Source organism: Python bivittatus, unplaced genomic scaffold (assembly GCF_059951505.1).
Source record: "Python bivittatus isolate LINGU-HERP-01145 unplaced genomic scaffold, Pbiv_v1 ctg000840_np1212, whole genome shotgun sequence".
NCBI lineage: Eukaryota > Metazoa > Chordata > Lepidosauria > Squamata > Pythonidae > Python > Python bivittatus.
The window spans coordinates 29,077,339-29,089,278 of record NW_028277113.1 but is presented as its reverse complement, the minus strand read 5'-3'; the positions used below and the strand labels follow the sequence as shown (position 1 = coordinate 29,089,278).

General features: G+C 43.3%; 1 protein-coding gene across 1 annotated transcript; it reads right to left on the bottom strand.

Annotated features, from left to right (window-relative positions):
* Positions 1-268: 268 nt before the first annotated feature.
* On the bottom strand, positions 269-4,749 carry LOC112541646 (uncharacterized). The gene is given in 5 exon segments (XM_025172056.2): positions 269-1,647; positions 1,650-2,252; positions 3,375-3,589; positions 4,274-4,395; positions 4,651-4,749. Coding segments are annotated over 5 exon segments (2,418 nt in total).
* Positions 4,750-11,940: the final 7,191 nt, after the last annotated feature.

The following is an 11,940-nucleotide window of genomic DNA, read 5'->3' as shown; positions in this document are numbered from 1 at the left end:
TGGAGATGGCTGGCAACCCAGAATGGCAGCCTGTTTTGCCCCAAAGTCTGCTGCCTTATTTCCTCTGGCAACTTCACCTGGGTCAGATTGATGGCCATGACAGTGGATAATAGCTAATTCTGTAGGTTCCTGGACAGCTGCTGTGAGCTCCTCAAGCACGGGTTTCATTTTTAATGTCTTTCCATCCGCTCCTGAGAAGCCATGGGCTTTCCATAAAGCTGTAGGCGTGTGCGCAGCGAGGAAGGCATAACGACTGTCAGTAAAGATGTTAACTCGCTGTCACTTTAGCCAAGTGACAAGCCTTAATCAGAGCTAGAAGCTCAGCAGCTTGGGCTGAATAATGGGAGGGCAATTTCTGCAAATATAATGGGCCATCTTCAGTAACTACTGCAAAGCCTGTGAACCTCTTCCCCTCTTTCATGAATGATGAGCCATCAGTCCAAAACTGCCCTCCAGGGTTTGCTAAAGGTTCAGCTTGCAGATGAGGGTGAATTCCAACAACTGTCTCTAATACTTCAAAACATTCATGGGGGTCAGAGCCTGGCTCAGGGGGCAGAGGCAAGAGAGTAGCAGGGTTGAGGTGTTCACACCGGTGGAGTTTAATATTTTCCTGTTCCACAATCAAGCTAGCATAGTGCAAAACATGGTTAGAGGTGGCCCAGGCAGGTAACTTTTGTTCAAGCAGGGTTCGAACTGCATGGAGGGTGTACACTGCTAATGGAGCACCTAGAATGATTTTCTGGGCTTCTTGGTCCAGTATAGCAGTGGCAGCGACTGCTCGCAGGCAGGAGGGCCAACCTTTAACTACATTGTCCAAGCCCTTGGAAAGGTAGGCCACTGGTACCTTTTCAGGCCCCAGTTTCTGAAGCAGGACCCCAAGGGCACATCCCTTTTGTTCTGTCAGGAAAAGGTCGAACCCTCGGCTTTGATCTGGCAAGGCAAGGGCAGATGCAGCGGCTAGGGCTCACTTAAGGCCTTCCCAGACCTTCTGGTGTTCCCCAGTCCAGTCCCAGGCCATGTCTTTCTGAGTCAACTGATAGAGAGGTTTGGCCAACAGGGAATACATGGGGATCCACAGCCGGGCATATCCGGTAATTCCCAAAAAAGTTCTCAGTTGTTTTATATTGGCAGGTGCCTTCAGAGAGGCAATGGTTTGCAGGCCATTCATGTGGAGGAGTCTCTTGCCTTTCTTGAGAATATACCCCAAATATTGGACTTCTTGTTTGACCCATTGGACCTTTTTCTGGGGTACTGCGTATCCCTTCCTTGCCAGATGGTTGAGGAGGGCAACAGACACCTCCTTAGTTCCCTCCCTGTCTCTTCCTGCAATTAGGAGGTCGTCCACATACTGGAGGAGGGTAGTGTCATTTGTTGAAAAATCTCTCAAGTCCTGAGCAAGGGTGGTGGCAAATGCTGTTGGGCTATTGCGATAGCCCTGGGGAAGTCGGGTCCAAGTGAGTTGACATTTTAGACCACTGTCTAGATCTTCCCACTCAAATGCAAAATAGGGTTGGCTTTTCCTGGCCAATGGAATGCAAAAGAAAGCACCTTTGAGGTCAATGATGGTGTACCACGTTTGGTCACCGGACAGGGTGGTCAAAAGAGTGTATGTATTGGCTACCACAGGATGAAGAGGCTGTATCTGGCGTTAACTTCCCTAAGGTCATGAACAAATCTCCAGAATCCATCAGGCTTTGGGACTGGAAAAATTGGGGTTGACCAGGGAGATTGGACTTGGTGAAGGAGGCCGTTCTCTAGAAATAAGTCTATTTGGGGCTTAATGCCTACATGGGCCTCTAGTTTAATAGAATACTGTCGAATGGCCACAGGTTGCACCTGAGGAAGAAGTTGAGCCCGATGTGGGGTGACAAAAAGGGCCAGCCCTGGTGTGCCTTGATACCAAACTTTGGGATCAATATTGAGGTGATTAAAATCTGTGGGTGCTTCAGGGTCTTGCAAAAAGCACACATCCGCTCGGCCAGGAGAGATATCAAGAGTGACTCCCTTGGGTGAACACTTGAGAGTTGCTCCCAGTTTGCCAAGGAGATCCCATCCCAGAAGATTTAAAGGGCACTGAGGCAATACTAAAAATGAATGTGAGATAGTAGGTCCCTGTGGGGGCTGAACAGAGAGGGGAAGAGTCTTTGGAGCAGCCTCCTCCCGGTCTGTGACTCCAACAATGGGAGTAGTTTCTGAAGAAAGATAGGGGATAGTGGGGTCCTTGAGGACGCTATACGTGGCCCCAGTATCAACTAAAAAGGAATAAGTTTTTCCCCCAATTGTTAGCTCCACCAGAGGGTCGGGGGTGCTACTGAAACCTCCAGACCCCCATCAGTAGGTACTAGGGTAGAACTCAGGCACTAGAGCTGACATCAGGGGTTGGGGTCCGGGCTTTGGACCTGGCCGGGATGCTTCCCCCATCCCAAAATCATGAGGTGGTCTACCTCCAAAGTTTCTGCCACTATTTCTTCCCCTAGAGGGCCCAAGGGGGCATTCCTTTTTCCAGTGGCCAATTCTTTTACACCGGGCGCACTGGTCTCACCGAAGAGGATTTGGGCGGGGTTGCTCAGGGTGTTTGGGTAGCTCCCTCCCTTTAGTTTTAGGCTGTAGAGCAACGGCCAAGAGGGCTGCTTGTTTTCGTATCTTGCAATCTTCCTTCTTCTCTTCATCCTCATCTCATTGGGCAAACACTATAAGCCGTTTGGATGAGGATCTCAAAATTCTGGGTGGTGGGTGCCTCTTCTGGAGTTTGCACCAGATATCAGGGGCACTTTGTCCCACAAAAGTCATTTTTAACATGGTTTCGTTAGCAGGGAGGTCGGGGTCAAGGTCAGTAAATTGTCAGAACCCATCCTTGAGGTGGTTCAAAAACTCAGTAGGAGATTCCTTTGGCTCCTGGAGAATCTGGTGGACCCAGTGAACGTTTACTGTCTTGGGTACTCCAGTGTGGAGGCCATGAAGAATGGCCTCCTGGGCATGCCGAAGGGCAGTGAGGCCATGATCTGTATTTGGGTCTGCCTCAAAAGTGGGAACCAGAATAACATTCGGGTCAGGCCATGCTGCATCATGTCTGCTATCTTGGAGCCCCTGGGTCTGTGCAGTGGTATAATGGACTACTGCAGCTTTTAAAACTTGCTGCCGGTCTTCTGCCCCCAAAAAGGCAGAAAGCAAGGTAAAAAGATCTGGGACCATTGAGCAGTGGGTTGAAATGATCCGCTGGACTAGATCAACATATTGCTGGGGAGCTTCTCAATAGGGAAGCAAGCTCTCCTTCCAGTTAAACAAGTCCCCTGTGGTAAATGGGGTGTGGATATAGGATAGTCTGTTCCCCATGGGGACCTGCCAAAGTGGAGCCAAGACAGAAGGACCCATACATGCTTCTTGAGTATAGGCTAGACCTGTCCTGGTGTGGGAAGGGCTAAGAAACTTCAGGTCTGGTCCTAGAGGCCCAGGGTCAGGAACTGATAGTGGTTCATCCGGTACCGGTGGGGGAGCATCTGGCCTTGCAGGAGAATTGGGATGGGGGGGTAATTCTTCTTCATCCTCTGCTGCTAGCTTTACTTTTTGACTTTTAATCAGCAGACAGACCCTTTGGGAGGGGGGTATTAGCCCACATAATTTTTGAATATCTGTCCATGCAGTCAGATTGAAAAAGAATGCTGAATAAAGTTCTTCTTCCATCTTGCCTCCCTTTGCCAGGAACTTTGACAAGTTTGGATAATTTCAGGGTTCACAGTGCCCTCAGGCGGCCATGGGAGCCAGAAAATAAGTGGGTCACATAGTAGTGCAGAGAAGTCTCAACTTCTCCCTTTTAAAAGTAATCTTTACTGCTACCAGAGGTTTTAATGTGCTCCAGTGGGCTAACACGCAGCACAGTGGGGTGCATGGCTCTCACTTCCCATCCTGTTTTTCATTTGCCAGGGGCAAACTACTTTTTCGGTTTCCTATTTTTTTTTACCTTTCCCTTTTTATACCTTTCCTTTTTATACCTTTCCTTTTTGTACCTTTTCCTTTTTGACCCTGGATTCCTGGTCTCAACGGCCCCTCCCTCCCTCCCTGTGCCACCTCCCAGCAGTCACTGGCCTCAGAGAATTTAAAGGTGGTGGGATCAACCCTCACCTCCCACCAGCCGACGCTGGCTGTTTAAGGGATCGTTCGAGGGGGGTGGTCCAGGACACCGGAATCTACAGGTCTGACTTCCTAGGAGATTTCTTGGACCTTTCCTTCGGTTTGGGGTGTGGCCAAGCACCCTCTCCTTTTTGGAAGAACCTACCTCACCAGTTTTCCATGCCTCTTATCACTTACTCTCTTTCGCTTCGGTGGTCTCCGGCTGTTCCCCTCGTGGGGTGACGGAACTGCGGATCGGACCTCCTTACTCGCTTCACGGACAAATTCCTAATGAAAATTTTCCGCGTCTCACACAAACTTGCACACAGCAGTTCCCAAACCGCCCATTCCAGAACCCCGATTTTCCTACTTACATTTTTCCTTGACTTGATTAGTCCCTGGTACCAGAAGAGAGCCTCCGAAATGGACATTCAGGTCTGGCTTACAGCAGGGTCTGCTGGCCGCAGATCAGCGCAAGGTCACTGGAAAAAAAAATATCCAGGAGCCGTCTTTAACGACATCACTGGTCCGCGCCGGTTTCGCCTGGAAGCCGCACCGAAGGCCACCGAGCTGCAAGGGAGCTCGTTCGTGAGGAGCCCGGAGTGAGCTATCTCGAAGGAACGACGCCTTCAAGCCCCACATTGGGCACCAGAAAATGTAAGGTTTGCAACCCTGAATCCCAGAGAAATCCAATGCCAAGAATTCAGGAGGAGGCTCTTAGAAAGAAACAGCTCTTTATTTGTCCGAGTAAAAGGAAGCTGGGTGGTCAGCAGCCCAAAGCACAGGCAGCAGGTATGCCAGGGTGTGCCACGCCAATGGAAATGTAAGCTCAATTTGAACTGCAGTTTGAACCGGTTTAGCTGTAGACTCTTTCCAGAATGCCCTCAAGGTACACAAGGCAGTTTGAACCGGTTTAACTGTAGACCCTTTCCTGAATACCCTCAAGGTTTCCTGCGTATGTGTCCCTCTCACTTCGAGCTAATGGTGTCCTTCTAGCGAGGCTGCAAAGACAACCCCCCACCTTTCATTAGGAATGAAGAATGCAAGACTATTTGTGTGTATGTGAGAAGGCTATTTGGAGTCTTATTATATAACAGTCCTATATATACTGGCAGAGCCTACAGTTCACAGCACATTGTTGAAAAACCCTATTTCAGCTACTGGATGTGAAGGCCCACCTGTTCCTGCCTATCATATAGAGTTAGCTGGATAAACATAAAGAAGAAATTCTACATTACTACAATATCTTCTGTGCAATGTTAACTACCAGCAAGACAGCCTGATTTTTTACTCATGACCAAGTTCATATATAATAACTCAGTTCACGTTTCCACTCAGTTGCTACCATTTCAGGCCATCTACAACTACTATATGTCCTCCCAGTCCTTCTCAATTCCATCTTCTTCCCATTTTTTCCTGAAGGATCAACTAGATCACACCAAGGCCTTTAATAAGCTCTTTGACTGATGACTGATATCATCAGAAAGGCACCTCATTAATGAAAGAGATCACAGCTTACTTTCTACCAGATTTCTTTCTTCCACATGACTATCTAAGGAGCTGAATGCCAAATTTATTGGACCATTGTCTATGGTAGCACAAAGCAATCCACATGGCATGAAGGAATGAGTCTTTTGCACCCTCTCATTGTTAGTACCTTCAGTCTTTCCTGTAATAAATATACTTATCTAGCCATATTATGTCTGTGAAATTTCTGACTAGTCCAAATGAGGAACCAAGCTAAGACAGGAGATCAGTGATTTGATTCTGGGTCCAAATCAAAGCAACTTATAAGCAGCATTTCCTCAGGCACTCCAACAGGCAGAATTTGCAGAAGTAGTTAAACTCAGTGGTTGGCTATTCAAGTCAATATCAAAGAGCCCATTACACTGTTTAACCCTACACAACCAAAACTTTGTATGAAGAAAGGTTGATCTCCTCCCCCCAAAAAAGTGACCACAAAGCCAGGAAGTCTACAGAATTTTTGGATATCTATGAAACTTTTCAAATTTCTCTGCAGCAATTTGAAGGCACCTTACTAAATTATGATGTGCTGAAGTGACTTAGAGATTTGAAGTAATTGTTCAGTCTGAGATTTTGCATAGCCTTAATCTATATTTTTCTTCTTTGTGGAAGGACAGAATGAACTGTCATTTCAGAAGTGTGTTCCTATTTGCACCGACAAATCTCTACTTGGCTGCTGTAACCAATGCATAACTTTAAGGATTCTCCATAAATAAAATGGTGGATGTTAAATTTATGGCTCATGATTTATGTGCCAATGCTCTAAATTAGGTAATGTTCAATAATGAAGGCAAGTATGCCAGGTGATGTTTATAGACAGTCATGGCAGTCTCTATGCTTATTTATATCTTGAGCTAATTAGCCTTGAAATTGCTTTTTTACAAATATATTTCTACTGTCCCTGTTCAGAGGGTTGAATCCTATGCATATCTCCTCCTCGATGTAAGTTCAATGGGTCTTATTCACAGGTATAGGAAATCAATGTTTTAATTAAAAAGCAGCATCTAGACTCCCTCCCCTCTTGTCCTTTTGCTTTTGTCTAAATAAACAATTATAGTTTCAGTAAAGTTAGTTTTAGTATTCTCCAAGTTTACATTCTAAAGACAAATTCCTTCAGCCCTCTCAGAGGCTACACTGAATCTGAAATGTGCCCACAACTGAAATGGAGAAAAGGACAGGGCCATCCGTAGGGGGAGTCAAAGAAGTCAAGTGGTATCTGCAATCATATGATCAAGCTCTGCCTTGTTTTTTACATGCACCACGTAGTTGAAGCAGCCACCATTTTTACTTTGTGACACCCCTAACCTCCATGCATGCCTCTGGAAGAGGATCCATCATACTGACATCTAATGATCCATTATCATGAAAAGAAAATACTGTCCTGTACTATTTATATACCTATTGTTCAAATCTAGTTGAGTTGTTTCACATGTTAGACCAGAACTAGCAACTTCTTAAGCAGTTAGTTGTTGGCTGAGGTTATTCTGTAGGACAGAGTGAACATGTGTAGTTAAGCCAGAAGTTACAGTTTGAAAGGCAAAGCACTTTAAAATGGTTTCTTATGTAATACATTTCTCAAAAGCTACATAATTCTTTGTGCATAGGTAGGAAAGAAGAACTAGAAATACTGGGTGACATAAATAGTTAAGAATATTTATCCAAGGGATTGTGAGAAATTGAACAGCTGATAAGTTTTAAAAGCCCCAAATACAAATAAATTTCAAATTCACACATGCACACACTTTGCTCTAAGAAGAGTTAAATCATTATTTTGTAATTTTAAAAAAGGTTATAAAAATAAAAATTTGAATAATGTTGGCCTACTTATGATCTTAAATATTTATACAGATACTGTTTGTTTGTAAATACAGTATTTACAAAATAGTTGGCAACTTGATAAAACTTTTTTCTAGAATGATTGTTACATTAAAACAAAGGAAGGGCATGGTAGGCAATTTCAAAAATGTCAAAACTATAATTTCTTTCATGACTACTGGCTGGTAAAACAAACAGTGTGCACAGCTGTAACTTCTCTCTTGTGTTGTGTTAGGTTTTCACATGCAGATCAAATAAGGATGGGGGAAGGAAGAATTTAAAAATAGCACAACCCATCTGCAGTGTATCAATTCAGCTACACTCAGTGTTCCCCCACGTTCTTCTGTTGCAGCCACAGTCGAGCCCTGGTTTCATTCCCAAAGCTCAGCAAATTTCTTTCTGTTTTGAGCTGCTAAGCTATCAACAAACTTGACTTTTAACTTTTGTAGCAAGTCAATGTCAGCTAGCTTGGATTTTGGGGGCTCTAAAGATAAAGAGAAGAGACTGTTCTGCTTTGCTACATATTTTTTTTTTTATAAGCAAAATTTAGCTCACATTGCCCTGAACTTTGTATGAGACCCTGAGGCAGACATAATGTCCTCCTTTTAACCATGCTCTCATGTCAACCTTTCAACAGCAAAGCCATAGGAAAACCCGTCTTATGCCCTTGAGATCTGTAATCCTCTGAAAGATTTTTTTTTAATTACATTATGCTTTTGTTTTTATCTTCAAATGCTTCCATGCTTTCCCTATCTGGGAATAGATCAATGGGAAAGAGATTCACAACACATTACTCTCAAGGCAGGAAAGGATCATTTAACAAAAGTCGAGCTCCAGAGTCATCAGGTAAATCAACTGTTTCATGTTTCATTAAGTCCTCATTTTCTTCTATGGAGGCAAAATGGAAGATACTAACCACATCCTTTTCAACCACTTGCTCTTCACTGGGGCACACTCTCTGGTATTTACTTTCCTACATCTGCTCATTCTTTAGCACAAAGTATTTTGTACTCTAAAGATGGCTTTAGTCTTTTAAACTTAGTTTTCTATTTCTGAACACACTTTAGTCTATATGGAATAAAAGAGGTCCTTAGATTATTTTCATCTGATTTAAAGGAACAGCTGAGCTATAATGTGTAAACTGTTTTTCTACTGATGCATAAAATGTTAGGGCAAACAATTAAAATGCTCTTCCTTTCTTTAACTCTCTAAGGGCTGATATGCTTTTGACAGAAAATGCTTAGACAATAGTCTTCTGTGCTTAATGAGAAAAAAAGTGGGGGGGGGGAGAAAAAATGGAATGTTTATTTTACCTTTAGCAAACAGAAAACCTAATAAACTGGCATGTACACAATCTTATATCACAATTACAATGGTAGGACTAACAACAATTAAAAAAGATTTTTAGCTTGCATGATACAGTGATAACATGAGAAGATTCCAACTCAAAATATTATCAGCACAACTGCACTGGGATTGGATTCATCCTCCATTTCATTCCTGACAGTACATCTGTCTATTTACGTAGCATAAGCACATAAGAAGCTGTTAGACCTATCTGGTGTCTTTTCCAATGCTATTTTCTTTTGCCTGTTTCAGCTCCTGAAAACAAAATACATTCTGACCTGGACCAGCTGGAAATATATCATTCTCTACAATAGTTTTTGTAAATCTGTAAAGATTTAAACAGAGAATTGAGGGTTGGAAAATGCCAGTTATGCATACCTCCATACAGATTATACTTCTACTGGTCATAGACAGCGTAAGCCAGTTTTTCCAAATTTTATGCCTTACATACATATTAGAAGAAGTTTACACCTGACAGAGTTAAAACCATCGGACACACTGGCTGGGAATTCTATTTTGGGACTTGATTTCCCTAAAGATCTGAAGCGGACCAAAGTGGGAAATGATAAATTATCATCAGCAGCAATTGCTGGGTCTATCCACAGGGTTTCCCTATAAAGAAAAATACTATACTTTTCTGTCAGTGTCAAATCCCCTAAATCGGATCCTAAGTAATCAAAAATTGGGATATCTTCAAATATCTATGGAATGAAAGTCATTCCTTGCAGTGAATAGACAAGTTAGAAATCTTACACATTTCTGATGAGGTCGGGAATTGGTCAACTGATTACGAAAGCTGGACTGGCAAAATCTTGTCAAGTATGTCAAGAATGTGCTTGAATCAGAGATATGTCTTGGGAAAAGTAAGAAGAGTGGCAAAAAAGAGTCTTCTGTCCCAAAATTTCTCCCTCTTGTCTGTTGGATCTCCATGTGTTAATAACTGTGCTTTCTGAACTCTGACCTGTATTTTGGAAAAATTATGTATTAAATGATGATAAACTCTTTCTGCTTTCACACAATTATTACTGTAGTCTGGAATAACCTTATCAAGTGGCTACTTTTTTCTTTTTTGTACAGCACAGTTTAAAGAGTTGCTTGGTGGGTGTTCTTTTTACGGATGCCTCCTATTCAATCAGATATTCCATGTATGTTCTTCAGGAACAAAGACAGTATAACAATACTGTGCTAATTAACTCCCAATAATGCTTCCATCTCAGTATCTGCTTCAGAGCCCCTTGGTAACAACCATTCTTTAGAAATAAATTCATTAAAAGAATAGAATTTATTTCAGTGTACTATGCATAAAGAATTTTAAGTTAGCCCCAAGATTTCAGTAACAAGAAACTAACTAACAATCCGGATACCTGTGTGTATATATGTGTGTTTTGCTTTGAAATACAGAAAGAAAAGAAGACACAAAAAAGACAGAAAAAAAGGAAAGGAAAAGGAAAGGAAAGAAGACAAAACATATAAATACATATACAATACATATAAAACATATACAATACATATAAAAATAGCTCAGTTTTTAAGCATATAATTAAACCTCGGCTGCTTAAGTGATACTGATTACTCTTTCCATTACATTGATAAAAAACTGGTCATAAGCAAAAAAGGAACAGATAACATCTATCTAAGACTATAAATCTGGGTAGCACTATCTTTCAAGTGTAAAAAATCATTATTTTTGCTGTACCTCATGCTTGATAAATCCAGTTACTCATGATATATATTTCAAAATTGTATTTACATCTTAATAATTTATCAATCTACTTGAAATATCTTAAAAATATTAAATGGGAATCCATCTGTATCATTCTTGATGTAAAATCATTTTACCATCACTAATCTTTTCTCATAAGCTTATAATATACACACACACACATACACACACACAGTATATATATATATATATATATAGAGAGAGAGAGAGAGAGAGAGAGAGAGAGAGAAACATATAAATATAATGCTAGATATTTATATTTATATATATATATATATATATATATATACACACACACACACACACACACACACACACACATACATACATACAGTATATATAATGTAATTATATATATATATAATGTATGTGTGTATAGATTGTGAGATTTGCCCCGTTCGACAGAGAAACTCTCGTGACACGTGTGGTTCACAAAGAAGGTTTACTCATGCGTAACGTAGTAGTCACAAGCAAAGCCAGGACTGGCTTGGTACAATTGCATCACTTGTTATATTCCCCCCTTCCCGCGCTTTTTCCCGCCTCGTGATCGCGTTGCGGCTGTGGGCAATTAGGCCCCCCAATGTCCCCCCTGATCGTTCATGATGGCAGGGTCGGTCAGAGTCCATTGTCCTTGATTGCCAGTCTCCCTCCGGCTGGGTTGGCCCCTCCCTGCTACGTGCAGACCCGCGGGTTCTGTGCTGCGTTGCGATCTTGTTTCGCTGCCCTGCGGCCCCGTTCCTTGCTTGCTCGCGCCGTTATCAGTTCGTAATTAAAAGCTTCCGCTGCGGTTTTCCTGTTTAGCTGGCCGCAGGTGGCTCGTTAATTAGCGGCGCTTTCGGTTCCTCTTTTCCCCGCTAGCTACCGCCGGTGGATTCCGCGTGGTCTGGTTGCGAGCTTCCCTGCAGCCCCGTGCTTCCCTGAAGCCTCGTGCTGACCGAACCTGACATGCCGCCCCCCTGACGACAACTCCCCCCCTCGGTCCTATTTCGGCTTCCCGGGGTATTTACTGTAAAAGTCCCGCACTAGGTCCGGCGCCCTTATGTGGGCTTTACTCACCCATTCGCTGTGGGACTTGGGGAAATGTTTCCATTGCACTAGGAGCTGGGTCTGCCCCTTGTGCCTCCGGGCATCCAGTATCCGGTTGATTTTGAAATGCTGCTCCCCCCCGACCATGATGGGTGGTGGTACTCCCTCCGCCTTGTGCCAGGCGTTCCCCGGCTGGTGCAACTTTAGCAGGCTGCAATGGAACACCGGGTGGATCTTCCCGAGGCTTTTCGGGAGCGTCAGCCTGACGGTCACCGGATTGATGATCTCCGAAATGGGGAACGGCCCCACAAACCTCGGGCTGAGTTTTTTCGATGCCTGGTGCGTCTTTAGGTTTTTGGTTGACAGATACACCTGGTCCCCCACTTTCCACTTTTCCT